Raw genomic sequence first — 24,841 nt, forward strand, 5'->3', positions numbered from 1 at the left:
GAAGGAAAATTCACGTTCCTCTGGCAGATCTAATCTGTTCTTGTCACTCACCCTTGCCTGACCTTCCAGACTCCCTGGGGCAGGGCAGAAAGAAGGAAGGCCTCCTTCTATGCAGGGGAAGAAAACCTCCAGGTCTTTAGGAAAGCAAGGTCAAGCTGGGTCCAGATCCCTGGCCCCCCAACTCTCAGGCTGGAGCAGACAGGCAGCAGGTTGCTGGTGGGGGAAGGCAGCGGTGGGCTCCATCTAACATTTGCTGCTGTCTCTTACTGTGCTCAAAGGTCATTTTGGAGGTGGCAGGATTTTCTGCTTGACCTGTTAAGATCCTGGAAGAGACGGAGGAGGAGGAGGAGGTTGGGAGGTAGGCGGGGCCTCCAAAGCTGCCTTTTGGGACATTCCAGGCCTGCAGGAGCTGTTCTGCCAGGAGGAGATTTAAGCGCTGTCAAGGCTCCTTCCTCCCTCTGGATCCCAGCTCTCAGAGCCTCAGGAGACTCTGCCCTTTGAGGGGTATTCCCCTCAGAGGGTCATCATGGCAAACAAGGGGTGTTGGAAGTGGGCCATTGTCGGTGGTGTCATTGCGGTTCTGGTGTTCGCCACTGCGATGATCATGGGCTTCTTGCTGCAGAAACACACCATCCTGCCAGGTAGGAGCCCCCAGCCGTGCTATCTGGTTTTCTTCCCCATCCCTCACTCTTTGCCCCCATAAGGTTCCGTCCCCATCGACAGCCCTGTTGGCCTCTGCTCTCCTCCCCATTGTTGCTGCTGTTCAGTTGCTAAGTTGTCTCTGACTCTTTGCGACCCCATGGACTGCAGCACACCAGGCTTCCCTGTCCTTTACTCTCTCCCAGAGCTTGGTCAAAGTCATGTTCTTTGAGTCCATGGTTCTATCCAACCATCTCATTCTCTGTTGTCCCCTTCTCCTCCTGCCTTCCATCTTTCCCCTCATCAGAGTCTTTTTCAGTGAGTCCCTCTTCTCATCAGGTGGCCAAAGTACAGGCATTTCAGCTTCAGCATCAGTCCTTCCAATGAGTGTTCAGAGTTGGTTTCCTTTCGAATTGACTACCAAAACATCCTCCATCCACAGCTCTACTTGCCTCTCCCATCACCAAGCCCACCAAGATTTGATCTCCAAAAAACAGTCTCATTAACTTTGTTTCCCTTCCTCTTTTACCAGGCTTCAGCTATCCTTCCATGCTCCCAGATGAACTCTCCATGGAGGTCACTCAGGCATCACAAGCTCAGTGGACTGGGCTGAACTTACCCTCACACCCCAGCACCCTCTCCTGATGAAGGGCCTTCCATCCACATGGGGACCTGGGAGCAGCCTCCTCTCCTGACTGAAGAGTCCTGTGCCTCGAGGCTTCTTCCTTCCCATCCTCTATCTCCATTCCCTGCTCACCCTAACCTCTCAGCTCCCCCTCTCCTGCTGGACCCCTGCCTCAGCCTGCCCCTTCCCACACAGTCTCTGCCACCAGCCTGCTCTCGCCAATCCATGCTCGCCCTGCCACTAAGGAGCACTTTCTAAACACAGCCTTGTTTGCTATCTCCAGCACACACCCCATTTTTTTTTTGCTGGCACCCAGGGTCCTTTACAACCAGATCACAGCCCTCTTTTCCAATCTTGTCCTATCTCACTTCTCTGTATCTGTACCAGAGCAATGGCCATTCTTTTAAGCAACCACATTTCCTATGGCCAACCCTTTTTCTTATACTTTCCTCTCTGTCTGGAATAACCTAATCCCCTCTCTTGGTTAAATTTACACACCCATCCTTCTATGTCTCCCTCAAATATTCCCTTATCAGTGAACTTTCCAATGTCCCCAGGCTGGCCCAGAGCATCCTTGTGCTCAGGACCCCACATGTTTCTCTCTCACAGCACTGACGACTCTGGGGTCCACTGTCTATGCTAGATGGCAGGCTGGACATGGCCCCAGGGCCCAGAGAGGGTTAGTAGGATGTACAGACAAGAGCCCTGGGCTTGGGCAAGAACTGATGCTAACGGCCTCCTTGGCCTTGATTCCAGGCTGTGAACAGGATGGGACCTGCCGCTCTGACGCAGACATGCTGGACTACCTGCTAAGCTTGGGTCAGATCAGCCAAAGGGATGGCCTGCTGGTCACCTGGTACCACCGTGCCAACAGCAAGGAGCAGATGAAGGCTGCCCTCAGCAGTAAGTCCAGTTGCCAGGATGGGGCAGGCTGGGGCAGAGGCGGAGAAGATGGAGGGAGAGTGGAGGCGAGGCTCACAGCATTACCTGTGAGGTAGCATTAGGATGGGTATGGCCGCGTTCTTGCCATCATCCACTTGAGAAAGTGAGGCCTCACTGGTTATGTGACTGGCTCAGGTTGTAGGGCGATGTCTGGGTCCAAGGTCATATCTTGCTGTCATCTTTTCAAGGTGAAAGGAAGGGGCCCCAAATTTGTGCGCTCTTCAGAAGTGAGTTTCAGATTCACTGGCTCTGGTGTGGGACCTGAGAATTTGCATTGCTAGTAAGTTTTCAGGTGGTGCTAATGTTGTGAGCCCAGGATTACACTTTGAGAACCACTGCTCTACCCAAAACCCTCAATTTTAGGGAAGTTAGATCCTGAGTGGGAGAGGGTCTTGTCCACAGTCACGCAGTAGGTCTGAAGCAGAACAAGACCCAGGCTCAAGGCCTCTGGCTCTTACCTCCTGCAGAGTCACCACAGGGGGCCTGGGAGTAAGAGACAGGGAAAGGTTTGCTGAATGAATGAATGAGTCCTTAGAGAGACTTCTTGGAGGAGGCAGGCTTGGTGGTCAGCAGCAGGGAGGGCTTCTGCAGGCTGGGTGGAGCCAGTCTGCTGCTGCTTCAGGATTCGGAGGCTAATGGTCAGACTTGGGTGAGAAGGAGGAGCTAGAGAACTCCCTGGCAAGAGTGAGGACTCTTATCTGGGAGGTAAGGCCTGAGGGAAGGCAAAGAGGCTCTGCCAGCCCCAGGCTCATCTCAGGTAGGTCCTGGGGCAGCAGATAGGGATCAGGCCCCACCAAGTTGTGACCTTGGCCAAGAAGAAAGCTAAGGGCCCCAAATAGGTGGTGCCCAATAACGTGGAGCATGCAGAGTAACCAGTCAGTATAGCCACAGGGGTGGGAAGGACCTGAGGCCTTCCATAGGTCTATGGGAGGAGGGTGGCTCCACAGCTGGGGTAGGGATCCTGAGGGGAAGCAATGGTAGGCCAGAGTTAGACTGGTGAAGTCACACCGGACATCTATGTGGATGGAAGGGGCCAGAGCAAAGGCTTGGGAGGCAGACAGAAGTGGGCTCAAATTCTACATTTCACCATTTACCAAAGGAGTGGTTTTGGACAAGTGACTTCACCCATCTGCAGCTCAAACCACTTCCTCTGCCAAATATGGACTGGTAGGATGAAAGCAGGGCACTTTTGGTCATGAAAGAGGTCATTATTAGTAATTATGCTGAAACAATAGGAATACCCCAGACTAATGGAGTGATTTACTCCATGTAGATGATAATTAAAACACAGTGAATGCAATACAACGGATATTTTATTATTTACCTCTAGTAAATGAGGGAAATGGGGCACAGAAAAGTCAAGTAACCTGTCCAAGGTCACACAGCTTGCAAGTGTTATAGCGGGGACTGGAAGCTGACAGTCTTGGGTTCAGGGTCTGCCGTGGTGCTCCTCTGGGATGTGATATGTAGAGCTCATGGGTGGGGAGGGAGGGAGGGCCTGGGAACTTCCTGTGAGCTCCCTGTGGAGAGCAGCACTCCTCACTTGTCTGCATCCCTTAGGACCAGGGCTCCTACTGTAGCTCAAGGAACATGCATCTTCCCTCATCTCCTCTTCCCTCATACCCCACCGCCCCACACCCACCCCAAGTTGGCTCCCAGATTCAGGATCTGGAAGGCCCCGAACAGGTGTGAATGGCCGTGCAGGAGGAAGCTGGGTCCAGGTGCTGATCACAAGGACGCAGGTTAGGTCCATCCATCTTTAGTCCCCCTCACTGAGCATTTGCTGGGCCCCTGCTCTGCACCCAGCTTGAGAGGAGGTGTAGAAACGAGTGAGATGTGGTCCTGAGTTCAGGGGCTACCAGCATCTCAAGGGAGGCAGCTGGTGCAGGTCAAGCAAGGCAGCAGCTTCAGAGACTCACCAGGACTGAGACCTGGGTTCCAGCCCTGGCTCCCTCCCAGTGTACCGCCACCTTCCCCAGACCGGACCTGGCCCATTTTAGATGGGGAAGGAGACCTCTCAGCACCCATTCTCTTTAGCTACCCTCTTAGCTGCCCAGCTACCCACCTGGGGCCTGACTTCTCTGGGCCTTGCTGGGCGCCAAACCCCTCTGGTTCCCTCTTTCAGCATTCCTCAGTAACCAAGTTAAGACAAGAAAACCATAGAAATAAAAGTTACCTTCATATAGCCCTTCACAGTTTACAACCTGTTTTTGTTTTTAATTTTTATTTTTTAATACAACATAATTTATGTCCACGTGCTGTAGTTAAAGCCCAGAGAGATTCATCCCCATCTTGTCAGTGAGGACACCAAAGATTCCGGAGCACTGGGCCAGAGATATAATATGCGGATGAAATGGGACAGTGCAAAGTGCCTGAAACAGTGCTGGGGACAGCCTGGCACTCAGCTTCCTCTCCCTTCTGGAAATCCAGACACCTAGGCTTAGAGAAATTTGCAAAAATTCTCTGCAACTTTGTGTAAGCTCTTTTACTTTTCTGGACCTGGGATGGTTGAACTTAACTTTTTTCTCTTTTGGCTACACTGTGAGGCCTGTGGGATCCTAGTTCCTCAACCAGGAACCAAACCTATGCCATCTACACTGGGAAGACAGAGTCTTAGCCACTGGACCACCAGGGAAGTCCCTGATCTCAGCTTTCTCTATCATTCATTTAGCCAGTCTTGTACCATCCAACAAACACTTCTGAAGCTCCTTTTTTAGGCCTGGTACCATCTTGGCACTGGAAATCCAAGTGATGGGCACCATAGACCTGGAGCCTGCTCCTAGCCCTCAGGCTCAGGAAGGATGGTGCTATATGAGTAGTTACATGGGGGCTGAGTGCTCAAAGGATCAGCTGTCAGCCTGACTTTGACTGTGTGGTTCAGGGATGGCCTCCTTGATATTTTAAGCCAACACCCACAGACGAGCTGGAGGTGGCCTAGTAAAACTGTGGGGGGAAGAGTGTTGCCATGGCAACAGCCAGGTGTAGGAGCCCAGAGATGGGAGACAAGATATCTGAGCTTCGAGGCTCCAAGTGTGGTCTGTGGACCAGCAGTCTGGGCATCACTGGGGAGCTTGGTAGGTGTCTTGGGCCCACCCCAGATCTGCTGAGCAGAACTTGCATTTGAACAGTTCCTGGGTAGTTTTTGATGTTGGAGAAACAGGAGTGGATGGAAGCTAGATATTGAAGGAGAGAGGGACTCGAGGTGAGAGGGCAAAGTTTGCCAGGCCTGGTCCTACAGGACCTCACAGACTATGGGCAGGCATTCAGATTGGATTCTCAGGACTAAAGCCAGGGCTGTTGAATTTTTAATAGAAGTAACACAATCAGGTATAGTTGAGTGGACTTTGAGGGTAGCAGCCTGCAAGTATAAAACAGAAGAGGCCCCTCTGATGCCAACTATCTGTGATGGACCAGGCACTCACAGCAACTCCACCCAGGCTTCACTCCACTCCTCGGTCAGCAGGTCAACTGACCTGCTCTTGCCAGCCTGCTTCGCACTCAAAGTCCTTGACTCCCTCCTGGACTGAACTCTCCCAATGGGTATCACACAGCCACCTCAGGAGTTAACTATATGCATTCAAAAGACAAAAACAATAACAACGCTCAGTGCCCTTAAGGGTGCCCAGAGATGGACCAGCTTATGTACTTCTGGCAGGCATATGAGTCACACGAATTTTTCTAGACAGTAATTTGATAATATGGGCTTTAAAAATGATACTGCAGCCTTCCTGGTGATATACAGAAGGCTGAAGGTAGAAGAATTTATGCTTCCAAACTGTGGTGCTGGAGAAGAATTTTGAGAGACCCTTGCACTGCAGGGAAATCAAACCAGAAAATCCTAAAGGAAATCAACCCTGAATATTCACTGGAAGGACTGAAGCTGAAGCTCCAATACTTTGGCTTCCAATAAGCAGATGAGAGAGCCTGCTTATTGGAAAAGACCCTGGTGCTAGGAAAGATTGAGAGCCAGAGGAGAAAGAGGCGACAGAGGATGAGACGGTTAGATGGTATCACTGACTCAATGGACATGAGTTTAAGCAAACTCTGGAAGACACTGAAGGAGAGGAAATCTTGGCATGCTGCAGTCCATGGAGTCACAAAGATCCACACACGACTTAGTGACTGAACAACGACAGTGGATAAGAATCCACTGGATCCAGGGTTTAGGAAGGAAGATCCCACATGCTTTGGAGCAACTAAGCCCATGTGCTACAACTACTGAGCCTGAGAGTTTTTGGACTCACGAGCCGGGACTACCGAGGCTGCAGCTGGAACAACTGGAGCCAGTGCGCCTGGAGCCCGTGCTCCACAAGAGAAGCCACGGCAATGAGAACCCTGGGCACAGCAGTGAAGAGCAGCCCCTGCTTGCCAGAACTAGAGAAAGTCTGCTACCAGCAACCAGAAATAATTAACTAGAAAACAACCAAAGAAACGACCCCGCATGGCCCTGACTAAAGTTCCTCAAGTCAGGGTAGAAAATAATCAGAAAAATCAGAAAAAAAATATGCATCCTTATTTGTTAGTAGCAAAAGTTTAGAGACTACTGAAATGTCTCAGGAAAGGTGGGGGAGTAGCTAACTGAAACAGGGTGACCACCCTCAATCAGGGCTTTTGCAGCTTTTTTTTTTTTTTAAGTGACACATAGAAAAGATTAAAATTATAAATACTGAGTGGTCTCAACTGTGTAAAAATTATAAAAATGGATGGAAATGTGGGTTAATATTTCCCTTTCTGCTTTTCTATATTTTCCAAATGTTCTATAATAAATGAGTAACACTTTGATGAAGAAAATAGATTTAAAAAAGGAACTGATCGAGTTTGTCCTCATTCACAGGCAACGTCATGGTCCTGGAGGCAGACATCACAACAGAAGGGCTCGGCACAGTCAACGAGACAGGAGTCCCCATCATGGCGCACCCCCCAGCCATCTACAGCGACAACACCCTAGAGCAGTGGCTGGAGGCTGTGCTGGCCTCTTCCCAGAAGGGTAAGGACTTCTCTCAGCTCCTCCCCAGCTGCCAAGCCCTCCAGTACTCAGACCACATGTGCAAGGGTTGCTCCACTAGGAGACAAGTCCAATCCCTATTAAGAGTTGCTCTTTGCCTCAGTTTTCCAGACCAATCTAGAGGCCTGGGCTCAGGGAAGATGGGTGAAACGAGGGAGTAAACACGCAGGGTAAGCTGCAAAGGGCCAAACATGAGCATTCAGGCCCCCTGAATCCATGAACTGGATACAACATGCTCAAAGCCAATTCCACCTTCCCCTCCCATGTCTCTTTGCCAGTTACCAAAAGAATCCAGGCATCACCCTAATGCCTCTCCCTCATCCCCTGCAGCTACTCAGCTGCTGCATCTGCCAATTCTAACCCTGAACCCTACCCGCGATCCAGTCCCACTCACATCATCTTTCTCCCAGACCTCCTTCCTCACTGGCTTCCTACCTCCAAAGTCTACCAAGCCCCTACCCGGTTGAGCTTTCCAAAATGCCAACTGTCAAGTCACTCCCTGCTTTAACCCTCCATGGCTCCCCATTGTCCTCAGGACAAATTATGATCTCCTTGGCCTGGCTTTCAACATCCTTCTCTAACTGGTAAACAATCTGCCTGAAATGCAGGAGACCTGGGTTGAATCCTTTGGTGGGGAAGATCCCCTGGAGAAGGTAATGGCAACCCACTCCAGTATTCTTGCCTGGGAAATCCCATGGACAGAGGAATCTGGGCTACAGTCCATGGGGTCGCAAAGAGTCAGACACGACTGAGCAACTGACTCTAATTCCTCAGCCTCATCTCCTGCTCTTTAGGCTTGTGTGGCTTTGGACCCTCTAAGTCTGCCTGTCCAAGAATCACAGTCCCTTTTCATCAGATGCTTGGCATCTGCACCAGCCCCAAGTCCCAAGCCCTTAGCCATCATTTGCTTCTTCCCCTTGGGGATGAGGGATGGAACATCACTCCTACACGGGCAAGTCCTTTCTCTCGTTGAAGCCTTCTTCACACCCACCCAGAATTCCGGCCCTGTCTTCCCTCCCACCCCTGACACACACACCACACCTCCTCTCTCTGTCCCAGGAAGTCATGTCTTCTGTTTCCTTCTTCCTTGAGCACAAGGGACCAATTTCCCAAGCCCTTGGCCCTCTCCCTACAGGCATCAAGCTAGACTTCAAGAGCATCAAGGCTGTGGGCCCCTCCCTGGACCTCCTTCGGCGGCTGACAGAGGAGGGGAAAGTTCGAAGGCCTGTGTGGATCAATGCTGACATCCAGAGGGGTCCCAATGTGGGCCTCTCAATAGAGGTCAATGCCACACAGTGAGTGTTTGCCTCTCTGCTCCAGCTGTGTCCAGTCTGTTTCCTTCAACATCGGGTACAGCAGGTGCTCAGGGGACCTTTGCTGAGTTTGCCTCCAGCCACACCATGTCGTCTGACCTCTGAGCCTTCACACATGCTGTTCCCTCTGCCTTGAATGCCTTTCCACCATTTCCTGCTAAACCAGCCATTACCTGCCCCAGAAACTTCCCTGACGTCCCAGGCTGCTGAGGACCCTCCCTCACACTTTCTCCTAACAGTCCTGATTTCACAAGGCTATCACTGGTGGATTACGGGTTTGTCCCCTTACTATAATGTTTATTCCTGGATGGCAAACAGTGACCAGGGCAAGCCTTGGCCTGCTAGAAAAGTCTGAAGCACTAACTCCTTCCCCAGCCTCCCCTCCCACCCCCCAGCTGCCCCCCAGATCCCCGTACTGCCAACAACAGCACTTACATAGTACCAGCTGCATGGTGCACTCAAGTTTACAGAGGGCCGCATGAAAGGAGAGAATATATCTAAGTTCATCTTCCCATAGAAATGCCAGGTTAGGAGCATTTTTTTCTCACCGTTTTGCAGATAAGAAAGCAGACAATAATTGAGGCTCAATCTGTTGAATTTTTATTATCTGTCACACGCATTGTTTTAAGTAGTCTAGTTGTAGAGTACCATTTAACTCTTACAATGAGAATGAGGTAGGTACTATTATTTTTAGTTTGTAATACAGGAATTATCTCACTGACGTTAAATGACCTGCCTACATCTATTGGCAGAGCAACCATACAAAGCCAGGCCTTCTGACTCTAACTTCCAGCTCTCTACTGTCCATCTCCATTCATCCATCCACCCATCCATCATTAAACCATCTTTTCAACCAGTCAGCTAACAATACATCCACCCAGTATTTATCTAGTTTTTAACGTGGTGCATTTGAAAAGCAGCAGTTTGAAAATGTAGCTAGTGGCCCAAGATTTGATCTTCTTGGAGTGAACGTTGGAGTCAATCTGCGAGGTGGAGAGGGTAATATTATGTGCCTATTCAAATTTGTAAGAGTTCAAAATTTGAATGACATTTTTAAATATCTGAAAATTCAGAGACTCTCACAGCTGGCAGCACAGATCCCACACCTGGGGATTGGATGCACCTCCTCATCCACATGGGGATGTTTGAGAAGCCCTGTCCTGCCTGAAAGGATACCACTTTTTAAGAATCAACGAGGTTGGGTGAGCTGCCCAAGGTCATAGTCAGGACTCAAACCCAGGCCTCACTGGCTCCAGTGTCCATGCCCTAACATGGGACTTTGAGCAAGCCAACATGTGCTTCAGGACTGTGCTCTAATATCTAGATGTGATAGATCCTGCCTCTTCCAAGCACTCTGATGGGAACCCAGATGAGGAAGGGGATCTAAAGACCAGCATCTCTGATTCTCTGCAGGTTCCTGGCCTTGGTCCAAGAGAAGTATCCTGAGGCAACCCTGTCTCCAGGCTGGACTACCCTGTACCTGCCCTTGTTCCCAGATGGGACATATACCCGGGCCATGGTGGAGAAGATGCAGGAGCTGGTGGGAGCAGTGCCCCAGAAGGTGACCTTCCCCGTACGGGCTGTCATGGTCAGGGCTGCCTGGCCCCACTTCAGCTGGCTGCTTGGCCAATCTGACAGGTAAGAATGCCCAGGCCCTTGCCCTGGCCCCTTCTCCCTCCAAACTCACTCCCGGGCCTTGAATCCCCAGCAAGATCTCAGATGCTGATGGTTAGAAGGGTCTTCATGATCATCTGGCCCAACCTCTGCTGGTGCTCACATTCTCTACAGTGTCCCTGCTTTCTGCTTGTATACCTCTGGTAATGGGTAGCTATCACTTGAGGCAGCCTGTCCAGTGGAAAGTGTTTATTTTTTTCTGCTTATTTGTTTTGGGCCCCACTACACACCATGTGGGATCTTCAGGTCCCCACCAGGGATTAAACCAGCAACCCCTGCAGTGGAAGCACAGTCTTTCCCACTAGACCACTAGGGAAGTTCCAGAAAGTGTTTACACTGAGAGGCAATTTGCCTCCCACAGCTTCCTCTCTTGGGAGCCAGCTATTCTCTGAGGGTGTACAGACTACACCTGTAGCCTCTGCCCCAATAGCTCTGTGGGACTGGTGGAGCCCACCCTCCCCCGCAACTCTGCACTGGTCCCAGCTGCCCAGCACCACCTCCTCAGCCTCTCCCCACTGGAGGCCACTCCCTTCCCCCTTCATACCTGACTTCTAATCCAAGCCGCACCCCCTCCCCCATGCCCATCTCTTCTGTCCCTATCTCTTTCCTAAGTTGTTCAGTCTCTGAGTCTTGTCTGACTCTTTGTGACCCTATGAAATGCACCACGCTAGGCTTCCCTGTCCTTCACCACCTCCCAAAGCTTTCTCAAACTCATGTCCATTCAGTCACTGATGCCATCCAACCACCTCATCGTCTGTTGTCGCCTTTTCCTCTGCCTTCAATCTTTCCCACTATCAGGGTCTTCTCCAATCAGTCGGCTCTTCGCATCAGGTGGCCAAAGCATTGGAGCTTCAGCTTTTCAGCATCAGTCCTTCCCATGAATATTCAGGACTGATTTCCTTTAGGATTGACTGATTGGATCTCCTTGGTCTCCACGGGACTCTCAAGAGTCTTCTCCAACACCACAGTTCATAAAGCATCCATTCTTCAGCACTCAGCCTTCTTGATGGTCCAACTCTCACATCTGTACATGACTAGTGATAAAACCATAGCTTTGACTATCTGGACTTTTGTCAACAAAGTAATGTCTCTGCCTTTTAATATGCTCTCTAGGTTTGTGAAAGCATTTCTTCCAAGGAGCAAGTGTTTTTTAATTTCATGGCTGCATTGCCCTTCTTTGGGACTTGAATGAAAACTGACCTTTTCCAGTCCTGTGGCTACTGTTGAGTTTTCCAATTTTGCTGGTATACTGAGTGCACCACTTTAACAGCATTTTTTAGGATTTAAAATTGCTCAACTGGGATTCCATCACATCACCTCCATTAGCTTTGTTCATAGTGATGCTTCCTAAGGCCCACTTGACTTCACACTCCAGAATGTCTGGATCTAGGTGAGTGATCATACCATCGTGGTTATCCAGGTCATCGAGATTTTTTTTTTTTTGTATAGTTTTTCTGTGATTCTTTTTTTCCTCTCTGTATTCTTGCCACCTCTTTTTAATATCTTCTGCTCCTGTTAGGTCCATACCATTTCTGTCCTCAATTGTGCCCAATCGTATGAAATGGTTCCTTGGTGTCTCTAATTTTCTTGATCTCTAGTCTTTCCCATTCTATTGTTTTCCTCTATTTCATTGCATTATTCACTTAGAAAGGTTTTATTTCTCCTTGTTATTTTCTGGAGCTCTGCATTCAAATGGGTATATCTTTCTTAATCTCCTTCGCCTTCGCTTCTTTTCTCAGCTATTTGTAAGGTCTCCTCAAACAACCACTTTGCCTTTTTTGCATTTTTGCATTTGGGGGATGGTTTTGATCACTGCCTACTGTACAATATTACGAACCTCCATCCATATTTCTTCAGGCACTCTATCAGATCTAATCCCTTGAATCTATTTGTCATTTTCACTGTATAATCATAAGGGATTTAAGTCTTACCTGAATGGCCTAGTGGTTTTCCCTACTTTCTTCAATTTAAGTCTGAATTTGGCAATGAATTCATGATCTGAGCAATAGTCAGTGTGTTTTTGCTGACTGTATAGAGCTTCTCCATCTTTGACTGCAAAGAATATAATCAATCTGATTTCGGTATTGACCATCTGGTGATGTATGTGTGTAGAGTATCTCTTGTGTTGTTGGAAGAGGATGTTTGCTATGACCAGTGCATACTCTTGGCAAAACTCTGTTAGCCTTTGCCTGTCTCAGTTTGTAATTGCCTGTTATTCCAGGTATTTCTTGACTTCCTACTTTCGCATCCAGTCCCCTATGATGAAAAGGACATCTTTTTTTCATTCAATTTAGCTTCTTCGGCACTAGTGGTTGGGGCATAGGCTTGGATTACTGTGATATTGAATGGACTTCCCTGGAAACAAACATTCTGCCATTTTTAAGACTGCACCCAAGTACTGCATTTCGGACTCCTCGTTGACTATTAGGGCTACGCCATTTCTTCTAAGGGATTCTTGCCCACAGTGTAGATATAATGGTCATCTGAATTAAATTCGCCCATTCCCATCCATTTTAGTTCACTGATTCCTAAAATGTGTCTTTGTGGGTCCTCTTTCCTAACAGAGGGCCCACAAATAGACACTCCGAGTGGGGAGGCAGGCCAGTCCATCTCCCCTCCTTCTTAGCCGCTGCCCTCAGTCAGGGTTCCCAAGGCCTCCCCACCAGCTCAGGTTGAGTTCTGAGCATGGGAGAGGGGCTGAGGGCTGCTGAGCCCAGGCAGGCTCTGAGCTGGCTCTCTGGACCCCAGGTACAGCCTGACAATGTGGCAGTCTGCCTCGGACCCCGTGACAGTGGACGACCTCCTCTACATCCGAGACAACGCCGCCACCCACCAAGTCTACTATGACCTCTTTGAGCCTCTCCTGTCTCAGTTCAAGCAGCGTGCCAGTAGGGAGGGGTCTCGGGAGGGTGGGAAAGGCTGGTGGGGTGGATTCTGCACAGGGCAGAACCTAGTAGATATGGGAGCAGAGCTCGGTGGGGAAGGCCAATGAAAGGGGAAAATCCTACGTGAGATAGGAGAAAGGAATCATTTGAAGCATCCATTGTATGCCAGACCCTGGGATGGAATGCTAAGCTCCATAGATCCATGAAGCAGAGATTCCATTTTACAGATAGAGAAACTGAGGTTCAAAACAGTTACATAATTAATACAAAGTTGTTCAGCTTAAATGTGGCACAGCTCCTACTGGAAACAGCAAATTCCAAACCCCTTGTAGGGTTCCCCTTGCAAGATGCTTCCTCTTGCAGTACAGTTCCTCTGAGGGTTGCTCTAGCATTTCAGAGAACGGCTCCTCCACTGTACCTGCTAATCGATGATGCTTTTTCCTTTGTCCAAAGCCCCTGTTCCCTTAACTCCAAACCGAGGAGAGCCTGCAATCAGGCCATCTCAAGGGGACCCATCAGACCCAACATTCCTGCTCTGGGAGCCATCTAGGTGAGGGGGAGGAATACCAGCTTGGGGCCTGACTGACTTGGCTCCATCAGGCTCCAATCCCAGCAACCCTGCCCACTGGCTGTAGGACCTTGGGCAAGTCACCCATCATCTACACAGCAGGGAACTCCAGCTCCCTGGAACTTTGCTGTGAGGCTTAGAGAGGACTCAGGGTGTACAGAAGGCCTCCGTGACTGGTGGCCTCTCCACCTTGGCCATCTGACCCACAGTGAATACCTCACGGAAGCCAAGCTACTACACTGGGGGTAGCCTGATCCCTGCTCTCCAGCACCCTGGGGACGAGGGTCTGAGCGTGGAGTGGCTGGTTCCTGACATCCAGGGCAATGGAAGCACAGCAACAGTGCAGCTCCCAGGTAAGGTCTGCCTGCAGCCCCTGTGCTCCTAGCTCAACTGCAAGGGTTACCTCGGGGAAGCTACCTCAGGTCTCTGTTACCATAGCAACGCAGCTGCAAGGTGGGGGAGCAGCGTTGTCAAAAGTATGGGGCTCCTGGCATTTGAACTTGTGAGGCTTCAGTCACATGGTGCTGCAAGAGAGGCGGGCACAGGCCTCAGAGCTGAGCTAGCGGCTCATTGGGCCATTCTGATGAGCCCCAGGCACATTCACAAAGCAGCCCTTCCACCTGGAGCCCAGATCCAATCAACACACCCCATTACCTCCTGCTGTCCCTTTAACTTCAGCAAGGGCCTCTGACACCCCATGATAACCCTTACCCCAGACACTGTTGCCTCCACTACCTCTTCCAGACCGAGAAGGCATGATCCTGCTGGACGTGGGCCTCCAGAAGCCTGCAGCTGGGGACCCCGTGCCCCTCGTCCGCACCCCAGATGGCCGTGCCCTGACGCTGGAGTCCTGCCTGCAGCAGCTGGCCATGCACCCCGGACGCTGGGGGATCCACGTGCACATAGCAGAGCCCACCGCCCTGCGGCCATCCCTGGCCACGCTGGCCACCCTCTCTGCCCTTGGCCACCTGTCTAGGCCTGTGTGGGTCGGGGCCACCGTCTCCCACGGGAGTTTCATGGTCCCCGGCTACATGACTGGCAGGGAGTTGCTTACAGCTGTGGCCGAGGTGTTCCCCCATGTGACAGTGGCACCAGGCTGGCCCGAGGAAGTGCTGGGCAGTGGCTACAGGGAACAGCTGCTCACAGACATGCTGGAGCTCTGCCAGGGCCTCTGGCAACCTGTGTCCTTCCAGCTGCAGGCTGGGCCTCTGGCCCAGAGCCCTGCTGGAGTCGTGGCCCGGCTGCTGGAAGCTTCTCCCCGGGCCACGGTCACGGTGGAACACAGCCCTGGCCGGGGCCTCTATGCGTCTGTGCGGGCAGCGCTGCTGGCAGCCAGGGCCGTGAAGAAGACCCGAGTTTACTACAGGCTACCCCAGAGCTACCGCCAAGACTTGCTGGCGGATGTTGGCACACACTGAGCACCCAGGTGGCCTGGTGGACCCCCGCTTCCCACGGGGAGGCAGGAAGAAATAAATGCCTCTGCTTCCTCAGTGCACTGCACGCATGTCCTTGGGGCAGGATGGAGTGGGAGTGGACGTGAGGTGGCCAGGGAGGATGCTTAGAGGGTCTGGAGGCTGGGGGCCAGGTCGTTCCGGTTGTCCAAGAGGAAGTGTTCACAAGCCTTGAAGGTGGTGTAGAACTCAGAGGAGAGGCCGGTGACATTGGTGGTCACGTACTTGAGGACGCCCGGGGTGGCCTGGTTGTAGTAGGACACCTGCAGGACGGGGAGCCACACCCAGGGAGGATGGGGAGGGGGCAGTAGAGGGTACTGAGTGGACATGAAACAGGCAGTTGGCATCTTTGTGTGTTCGTCCCTCAGTCGTGTCAAATCTTTGGGACCACATGAACTTGTAGCCCTCCAGGCTCCTCTGTCCATGGCCTTCTCCAGGCAAGAATACTGGACTGGGTTGCCGTCTCCTTCCCTGGAGGATTGTCCTGACCCAGGGATAGAACTGGGGTTTCCGCATTGCAGACAGATTATTTACTGTCTTTAGCCACCATGGAAGCCCAGTCACCTGCTAGGAAGGCAGCAAATACCAGCAGCACCTGGGGCCTTTGAGGACTGCATGATTGGCAGGCGTGACCTCCTGTAGCTTTACTCTCCTGACCCCTCCTCTGGGGCTGACAACCCTGGCTTCCCTCTGTCACCACACACTATACTGTCATCGTGTCTCCCCTCTCTAGCCCGGAAGCTCTAGAAGGCTAGGTCTCCAGAGCCAAGCATAAAACTCCTTTAAATGAAGGTGCTACCATTAGATTATGGCTTCCCAGGTGGCAATAGTGGTAAAGAATCTACCTGCCAATGCAGCAGATACAAGAGACCAGGGTTTGATATCAGGGCTGTGAAGATCCCCTAGAGAAGGAAATGGCAACCCACTCCAATATTCTTGCCTGGAAAAGAAAGAATGGACAGAGGAGCCTGGCAGGCTAGAGTCCATGGTGTGGCAGAATAGGACACGACTAAGCCCTTGTCAGCAAATCTGCAGCAAGCAGTTAGAATAACCCCAGGGAACACTAAGTTAGCAAATGTCCAAGTCTCTACATGGGGTGTCTCAGGGCCCTAATAGCCACTGCGATCTGAGGAAGGGGCACTGAGTTTCCCAGCTAGCCCATTTTCAGCCAGCCAGGTAACACTGCCCTGATGAGTTTCATGGGCCCTGATGGCCTTCCTAGACATGAAAGGGGTACATAAGTAAGATGGAGTTTTAGCTCAAATAGTAAAGAATCTGCTCGCAATGCGGGAAACCAGGGTTCGATCCTTGGGTTGGGAAGATCCTCTGGAGAAGGGAACAGCAATCCACTCCAGTATTCTTGCCTGGAGAATCCCATAGACAGAGGAGCCTGGCGGGCTACAGTCCACGGGATTGCAAAAAGTCGGATACGACTGAGCAACTAACACACAGGCCTGGTTCAACTGTGTCCTCGGACTTGTATCTGCACAGATTAGGTTTTAATGAAGGCTCCTTTCTAGGCCCTGATACTCAGGCTCCCTACAGCTGGAAGAGAGCTTACTGGCCAGTGGGAGTGCTGAGGTCTGGACAGAGCTGAGCTCTGGACACAAGTGTGGCTTTGGGGTGAATCTGGGTGGGAAGGGAAAGGAGACACTAGGCCTCACCTTGGTTAACTGGTCCCCCTCGCGCCAGAAGCAGAAGCCTGAGCAGACAGTCTCCCCACGCCGGTACTCTGGGGTCTCGCGGTGTGTGGGCAGCGTAACTGACCTCAGCGCAATGACATAAGGTTCCCTGTATGGAAGAAGTGTGCAGAGGGGGCATGGGAAAGGGTGAGGGCAGCTTCCAGAAGCCCCCTCCAGCACTGATCAGGGCCCTGCTGCAGGGATGCCCTCACCAGAGTCTAAGGCACACAGCCTGGCTCCAGGTCAAGCTGCAAAGGAGGTTCTAGACAGGAAGTTTCTGTGGGTGAGCAGTTCTGAACTCACCAGATACCAGGGTGACTGTACTGTGGACCTTCTGGAAACATTCCCCGCCTCCCTCCCCCAGCCCGGGGAAGCAGCGCTGTACTTTGGATTTCCTTGCTTCATCTTTTTGCCTGTCTCTAGCACAGGTGATGCCATTTCTCCAGCATCCTCACCTTGGTGCAGCCGGGAGCCTTACCACCCTTCAGGCAACATGGGGCTTTCAGAGGCTGGAGGCCAAGGAATGGGCCATGTGAGAGTTGGCCTGTCCGTGACCTGGGGCAAGGCACCCTCACCACACCAAGGACAGAGACCACCCTGCTTTAGAGCATGAGTGACCGGAAAGGGCAATATGTCCTCTTGTTCTCCATTCTACCCACAGTAAGACCACGGCCACCAATTTTACGCTGAGGTCCTGAGGCCATTGGAAAGAGGGCTGACTGTACACGGATGTCCCCTCCGTGGGGAGGAAGATGAACCCGCCCACCTCCCAGCCCGGCAGGCAGGCACGCACGCACCCGGTGTCACAAGGCTTCCGTCGAGAGGCCAGGATGATGAAGTCCTGGGGCTTGGGGTCACCACCGAGGGCAGGGCTGATGACATGGTAGATGGCATCATCCTCATCCACCTGCTGCACTAGCTCCACGCTCCTGTGCAGAGTCCATGGGGGTCACAGAGGCTCCGTGCATGACAGCAGGGTTGACCCAGCCGCTCCCCCGCCCCCATGCTTCAGCCACCCTGAGCACATGCTTGGGGGATGTATCACCCCCAGACTGCTCAACAGGGACCACAGGAGGGCAGAAAAGCCTGGCCAAAGGGGACATACACACCTGGGCTTGCAGACACGTACACAAGCAAATAAACCCCACTTGTGGGCATACGTGCAGAAACACATGGACACCCACTGATGCACACACAGTACTACAGATGTCTGTGTCGGTGCAAATGCAATACACAGATGTGTGATGATTTAGTAACCATACTGAGTATTTAGTGAGTGCCCACTGTGCCAGGCACTGTTCTAAGAGCTTTCAGGTATTATCTCCTTTAACGCCACATCAGCCCATGAAGTTGGTACTCTGAGTATCCCCATTTAATAGATGAAGGGGCTGGGACTCAGAGAAATAACTCACCCACGGCCACAGAGCTAATAAGGAAGCAGGTCTGGGATGTGCACAGGTTGGGTGCCAGAGCTGTGCCCCTCAGACGCGGGTACACTACACACATGTGCCCAGGTAGACACACCCAGGCTTATACCAACACACACTCACAAGAACATCCTCACAGAGACACGACATGTCCAAACCTGCCACTTTCCCTTCACATACCCATATGAAGAATTGGCAAGCTTGGCAAATTAAGCAAACTGGACATTGTCTGAGCTACCCTGAGTCTGGGAGGAGTTCCCACCCACGCCCTCCTCTTCCCAACCACCTCCCCAAGTAGTCCCCAAGCCCCCTCTCAGAAGGCAGAACTCAGTTTGAAAACCACTGATCTATCCCTATGTGCAAATACATACCCATACCTCAAGGACCCATTTTAAGAGGAGGGAAACTGAGGCCCGGAAAGGACATGACTGGCCCATGGTCACATAGTTGGGCCAGGCCCCCACCTCCAATTCCAGGCTCAGTCCCTTCCCTGAGGGCTTGGAATACCCATGACTCAGATACTCACCTAACATATAACCATAGCAGCTGCCCTCCCATAACCCACCCCTAGATAAAAGCCAGCAAGGGGCCCAGAGCAGTGGGGGATGGCTCAGAGGGGGGAGACCCCTCGGGGCCCCCTCCCCGACCCCCACTCCCCTATACCCCCGCCCTCTGGCACCCACCGGCAGTGCTTGTCCCACTCGGGCCTCCGGCGGAGGTCAGAGAGCAGCAGGAAGGCCTGGGCTGTGTCCACGTGCACCAGCATCTCCATGTGGAAGGAGAGGAACTTGTCCTCCTCTAGAGTGTACAGGCGGACCTGCACGGGACAGAGGGCAGCCTCGTTCCCTCGTCTCCTCCTCAGACTATGCTGGGGACCCGGGCTGGAAGTCAGGGCCGCACTGATTGCTGTGTGTCTGTGAACAAGTGACTCAACCTCTCTGAGCCTCGGTGGCAGCCCCGTGAAAAATGTGAGATCCAGCACAAGTGGATAGGAAGGTGTCTGAAGAAGCAGGGACTTCATGGATAAGCCCACTAGTCAGATGGAATGGTACTTGACGTGAAACGGAACACACTCATCCCTTCACACAAGTGAATGCACTGTGCCTAAGGAAATACGTCAAAGGTTACATGCTGCACGACTCCCTTTACTGGACATTCTCAAACAGACCGAACGAAGGGCACGGAAAACTGGTCTGTGGTTTCCAGGGATTGGGAGGGAAGAGGCTTGATCACAGAGGAGACAGAAATATTGGGGGTTTATGGAAATGCTCCGTATCTTGATTACTGTCGCGATGATGTAACTTCATGTGTTTTCCACACTAGCAGGATTACACACTAAAAAGGGGAAGTTTTACTGTATGTAAATTATGCCTCAATTTTTAAAAATATCAAACATTTTCTTTTTAAAAATAAAAAGATAAAGAAGCAGTAACTAACGCGAAACCAGAATGGATCCTCAGAGCCAGGCGTCCATCCAGCCACTGATGTCACTGTGGGGAGGTGACCCACCCCAGGACACAGGCAGAAGTGGCAGAGCTCAAGCCCCCCTCAGCCCACCCTCGCCCCCAGCCCCCAGCCAAGCCACGCCAGGCCTTGAGGGGGCGGGCGTGCTGCTATAACTGGGGTGGTTTCACAGCTCTCCCAGGGCCTTTTAGGGAAGCCCCCCTCTGACCTGAGTGGTTCGAGAGGGTTTCTCAGCTCACGGTCAACACCTCTGGCTGCTCAAAGGAGAAAGGAAAGCTGGGAGGGCGGGTCCGCTACCTGGTTGCTCTCCGAGGACAGCACCCAGTTGTCCTTGGCCACAAGCATCTTCAGGGAGGAGACGTTGTTGTAGCTCAGGTACACCTGCCCAGACACAGAGCAGCCTCACCCTCCCCTTCCTCGGGGGCTCATGCCAGGGCCACTTTGATGTGTGGAGAGGAAGCTGCACATGAAGGAAGGAGCCCCGGGCTTTGGGAAGGGAGGCCCGGGCTGGGCCAGACTCCTCCCCGCCTTGGGACCTCAGCTCGCTCCTGCCAAGCAGGGGGACACGGGAAAGGCCCTGGCTCACCAGCCTGGCCTTGAGGCAGAGTATCCTGTCCCCTTTGGGCCTCCTCCAAGAAGGGAGGGTTGCGGGTCCCCGACAGGTCTGAAAGCTGTCCGCACAGAGCAGAAGGCCTTACCTGGTTGCTAGGATCCCAGGGGACAGAGAGGGGCATCTCCGCCTGCTTACAGGACACAATGTACTTCCTGGGAGAGAGGGAAGATGACAACCTTGGTCCCTCTGGGGCCCACCTCTTCTCAGCAGGCTTACTGGGTGCCAGGCCCTGTGCTCAGCCCAGCAGGGTGGGAGGCACCCTTATCTGGCCAGGGAGACTGGCTGGGCACACAGAAGACAGCAGCTGAGGACACGCACACTCAGAGGTGGGGCTTGCAGGGAAAGGTGTAGACCCGTAACCCTTGCCTGAGTGACTTCACCCTTGTGCCTCAGTGTCCTCATCTGTAAAATGGGATAAGTAGTCACACCTGCTCCCTCATGGGGTCATCAGGAGGAGAACAGCATTTGGCATATTGTGTGTTAGTGGCTCAGTTGTGTCTGACTCTTTGCAACCCTATGGACTGTAGCCCGCCAGGCTTCTCTGTCCATGGGATTCTCCAGGCAAGAGTACTGAAGTGGGTTGCCAAACCCCTCCCTAAATGCACATTTTTCTTATTAACATTAGATGGTAAACCCTGGTGCATTTACAGTACTTTCAGGCATGTAAAGTGCTTTGGTAGCAATCATTCACACCTGGATTTGCATCACAAGCAATTGTTCACCTCCTCTCAGAGTCTTTCTTCATCTCCAAAATGGGCATCATCGGAATCAATGGGAGGGACACAAGATGTAAAACTGGCCACACCTGCCCAGGTTCAAATTCTCATTCTGCCAATCATTCCTGTCTGTGTGCCCATGGACACCTAATCCCTCTGTCCTCAGCATCCTCACCTGTATAAGGGGCCGGTAAGACCACTGTGTCATGAGGCCAAGACCAGAGACTGTCTGGATGTAAACGCCCAGCCTGGGGGCAGCACCAAAGACAGGTGAGTTCCCAGGGGCAGGGAGCAGACAGGGAGTTGAGACAGAACTGAAGCCGTGTCCCCTCCCACCTCCTGGCCTCCACTTGCCTGTCCAGGCGGATCTTCTTCCTGGCACTGGCCTCTCGGTACCGTCGCTCGCCATCCTGGGGAGAGGAGCCCAGATTGTGGTGGGCAGGACAACCAGCTCCCCCAGCCCCTATTACCGCCTGCCCTCCTTCCCCAGAGGGCCCAAGAAGACCCTCCCTGCAGTCCTAAAGCGGACTTCAGTCTCACAGGGGCAGCCTGGACAGCGCAGTGCCCGGTCACTGAGGCCCAGCCCCAGCTTCCCCTCACACCCGTGACTGACTTTGGGAACACCACCCGCCCTCACTAAACCTGCTTCGTCCTCCATGAAAGGGGACGTGCTATCAGCAGGCACGCTTCTGAAGTGTTTTCCACACAAAACTTCACCTAAGTCTTATACCAACCCTCTGTGTTTGGCACTACATCTACACCCATTTTATTTTATTTTGGCCACACCACGCAGCTTGCAGCTACTCAGTTCCCCCACCAGGGATTGAACCTGGGTCCTGGCAATACTTTGGCCACCTGATGTGATGAGTCAACTCACTGGAAAAGACCCTGATGCTGGGAAAGACTGAAGGCAAAAGAAGAAGAGGGTGCCAGAGGACAGATGGTTAGATGGCACTTCCGACTCAATGGACATGACCTTGAGCAAACTCCAGGAGATGGTGGAGGACAGGGAAGCCTGGCATGCGATCATCCATGGGGTCACAAAGAGTCAGACACAACTTAGTGACTGAACAACAGCAACAGCATGGCAATGAAATCCTGGGATTCTAAACACTAGGCCATCAGGGAACTCCCAGTACTATCCCCATTTTACAGAGGAGGAAACTGAGGCACAGAAAGGCTAAGTGGCTCACCCAAGGTCACGGGGCTAAGGAGTGTGGCCAGGAACAGAACACAGATGTCCTAGCCCGGAGCCCACCTCTGAACTAGTACCTCTAACTAACGTCTCCTCACTCATGGACGTTTATTGGCAAAGACCTGAAAGGCCATCATAGTCTGTCTCCTGTCCCACTGTCTTCAGGCTGCCCGCTCCTTTGCCCACCACCCATCTTGACTGCCCAACACTGGGCTCTAGAGCAGAGGTTTCACATTACATGCTCAGCCTTGTGCGGCGGGCAGTGCAGAGGACCTTCTGGGAGAGAAGAGGCAACCTCACCAAGGTCACTCCCTGGCCCCTGGAAGCAAGCCCGAGCCTGGCCCTCAGGAGGCACAAGGGAACATTTTTCAGAGCCAGCCTGGACCCCTGGTCTCTGACTCTCATCCCTACCCTTTTTGCTCCCCTGTCACCATGGTCAGAGCAGTTGCCACTCAGTCAGGCACAGGATCAGTGTCTCACCAGCAGTCCTACAAGGCAGGAACTGCAGATATGCCCTCTTTAAAGGTGGGACTGAAGCTCAAAGAGGGCACCCATTAGAACGTGGCCAAGGTGGGGTCCGACCCACATCTGACCCCAAAGCCAGTGCTTTTACAGCTCTGCAGGCTCAGGAGTGCCGGTTAACGCCCAGCAATGAGGGAGGCCCACACACACGGTTCAAGTTCTTCCAAAAAGCACAAGGAGCAGCCCTGGGGGTCACAGCAGGGCACTCAGGGCCAAGCTGTGCCCCAGCAGAAGGAAAGAGCTGGGCTTGTGCTCCCCAGTCCTGTCACCCCTGGGCAGAGGGGGAAGGGGGCTGGTAGGAGGGCACTCACCCCAGGCTGGGGCCGAATCCAGGGCAGCATCTGAGGCTGGTCATCCGCACCCAGGACCACGAAGGTCATGAAGGCACTGTTGATGTGCCGCCGATGGGTCTCGGCCTCCTGGCGGTAGGCCTCCACGCACACGCCCACTTCCATGCTGAGGGGGAAGGAGGGATGCTGTCAGCTGGACAGACCTTCCCAAGGCCACCCCTCCCCAACACATGTGTGCATGTGAACACACACACACACACACACACACACTCCTGCTCTGATCCCACACCCTGGATCAGGGACCGCTGGGCAGGAAACTCAGAAGCGTTCCCTTTCAACCATGTCTACACAGCACCCGCTGCACCCCTGACCCATGCTCGTCTCTGGGGGTCACAGAAATGAATAAACCTGTGCAGTCCAGGTTCTCATGCATTAACAGCTAGGGGATGGGGAAACAAATGTCTCTATAAAATATGTTTATGTAAAAATAAAGGGTTATGGAAAGACATAAAGGAGGTGGAGGGGCAGGGCCTAATTAGAGAAAATGCTCATTATAAACATATTCACCAGTGCTCTCACTGCCGTGCTCCCGACAGCTCAGTTGCTGCTGTCTCTGTATCTCCGACTGTCTCGATGAATTATAAAATAGCAGCTGCCTCCATTCCCCTCACTTAGGAATGCAGACTTTATGCAGATGGGGAAATCAATACCTTGAACAGGGCACTAACTCGCCCAAGGTCACACGACAGTCAGGAAGAGAATCTGCACTAGAAACCAGGCCTCACAGATCCTAGTTCAGGACTTTTTGCTCTGCACAACAGCAGAATGTGTGCTTATCAGACGGAATAGTAAAATGATAATAATAATAATAATAATAGCAGCAGCAATGGCTGACCTTCAGTGAACGTTCTCTCTGTCATTATACTATTAAACAGTAACTCCGCATTTAATCCTCACAGTTATGAGGTAGCTGTGGTGAGCCCCGGTTCTCAAAAGAACTGAGGCTCAGAGGGTTAAGTAACTCGCCCAGAGCCACACAGATGCTAAGAGGTAAGCCACATTTGAGCCCAGGCAGCCTGGCTCTTGATCCCTCCCTGTTAATGACTACATATTACTGAAAATCACATCTTTGAAATCATCAAAAGAGATGCATACTCTAAGTAAGCTTTCGTGGGGGTATCAGAATCCATTACAAAGATAGGGCTCTGGGAACTATTTGAAGTTTTAGGAAAAGGGTCGGGAAGGGTTCGATAAACAACAGAACACTGGCAAGAGGTGCCCCGTGACCCAAGCATCCACAGTGTGGCAGGGTCAGAGGCAGGAGCCAGCGAGAGAGCCCAAGACATAGAGCACGTGGTGTGACGCAGGATGGGGAGCCCAGGGGAGGAACATCAGAGTGGATCCTAGCGATGGTGCAGGGACCCAGCAGCCAGACTTCAGACCCCGGAGACCTCGTCTACAGGGGAAACGGTTCCTGGCACTTTGAGGTAATGTCCCTTCTCAGGTCAGGAAGAGCCCTCAGTCCCAGGGGGCCCCGTCTCACCCATCCCAGCCCCTCACCTGTGCTTGAAGGCGTTGTTCACAATGGCCTTGAGCACCAGACGGTCCCCAACCTGGGATGGACCCCGGAAGTGGAACATCTCAATGGTCTTCAGGGTAGGGTGGGCACGACAGAGCCGGCTGGAGGAGGCCAGGGGTCAGGGGACAGGACAAAGCACCCTCCAGTGCTTCTCCCTGCCCCCATCCCCAGACCCTGCCCAGAGCCACACGCACCACCCTCTGGCCCACCCACTCCCACCCAACCCAGTGACAGCTGCACCCAGAGGAAGA

At 52.4% G+C, this 24,841-nt stretch overlaps 2 protein-coding genes across 3 annotated transcripts in view; one reads left to right on the forward strand and one right to left on the reverse strand.

Annotated features, from left to right (window-relative positions):
• The first annotated feature begins 387 nt into the window (after positions 1-387).
• On the forward strand, positions 388-15,146 carry LOC113889842 (protein FAM151A-like). The gene is made up of 8 exons (XM_027537153.1): positions 388-641; positions 2,021-2,167; positions 7,041-7,193; positions 8,347-8,506; positions 9,938-10,162; positions 12,947-13,086; positions 13,861-14,004; positions 14,396-15,146. Exons 1-8 carry the CDS (start codon positions 527-529, stop codon positions 15,067-15,069), a joined length of 1,758 nt encoding a protein of 585 aa, XP_027392954.1. The 5' UTR covers positions 388-526; the 3' UTR covers positions 15,070-15,146.
• LOC113889841 (acyl-coenzyme A thioesterase 11) overlaps positions 13,321-24,841 on the reverse strand; it is a 50,519-nt gene continuing 38,998 nt past the window's right edge. The window contains exons 8-16 of one of the 2 annotated variants that reach the window (XM_027537151.1): positions 24,572-24,691; positions 23,033-23,177; positions 21,359-21,414; positions 20,374-20,440; positions 19,973-20,056; positions 18,895-19,028; positions 17,582-17,713; positions 16,767-16,893; positions 13,321-15,365 (exon numbers count right to left, since the gene is read on the reverse strand). In XM_027537151.1, the coding sequence (XP_027392952.1) occupies positions 15,210-15,365; positions 16,767-16,893; positions 17,582-17,713; positions 18,895-19,028; positions 19,973-20,056; positions 20,374-20,440; positions 21,359-21,414; positions 23,033-23,177; positions 24,572-24,691 (1,021 nt within the window). In that variant the 3' untranslated portion in view covers positions 13,321-15,209. The remainder of the gene's footprint in view (positions 15,366-16,766; positions 16,894-17,581; positions 17,714-18,894; positions 19,029-19,972; positions 20,057-20,373; positions 20,441-21,358; positions 21,415-23,032; positions 23,178-24,571; positions 24,692-24,841) is intronic. The other variant, XM_027537152.1, reaches the window with a different exon arrangement.

The sequence above is a fragment of the Bos indicus x Bos taurus genome, chromosome 3, assembly GCF_003369695.1.
Source record: "Bos indicus x Bos taurus breed Angus x Brahman F1 hybrid chromosome 3, Bos_hybrid_MaternalHap_v2.0, whole genome shotgun sequence".
Lineage (NCBI taxonomy): Eukaryota > Metazoa > Chordata > Mammalia > Artiodactyla > Bovidae > Bos > Bos indicus x Bos taurus.

Bases quoted from the DNA above. Each gene is read 5' to 3' on its own strand.
- LOC113889842 (XM_027537153.1), top strand. From the start codon at position 527: ATGGCAAACAAGGGGTGTTGGAAGTGGGCCATTGTCGGTGGTGTCATT. The intron at 642-2,020 runs GTAGGAGCCCCC...CCTTGATTCCAG, and splicing joins GAAACACACCATCCTGCCAG to GCTGTGAACAGGATGGGACC. The intron at 2,168-7,040 runs GTAAGTCCAGTT...CCTCATTCACAG, and splicing joins GATGAAGGCTGCCCTCAGCA to GCAACGTCATGGTCCTGGAG.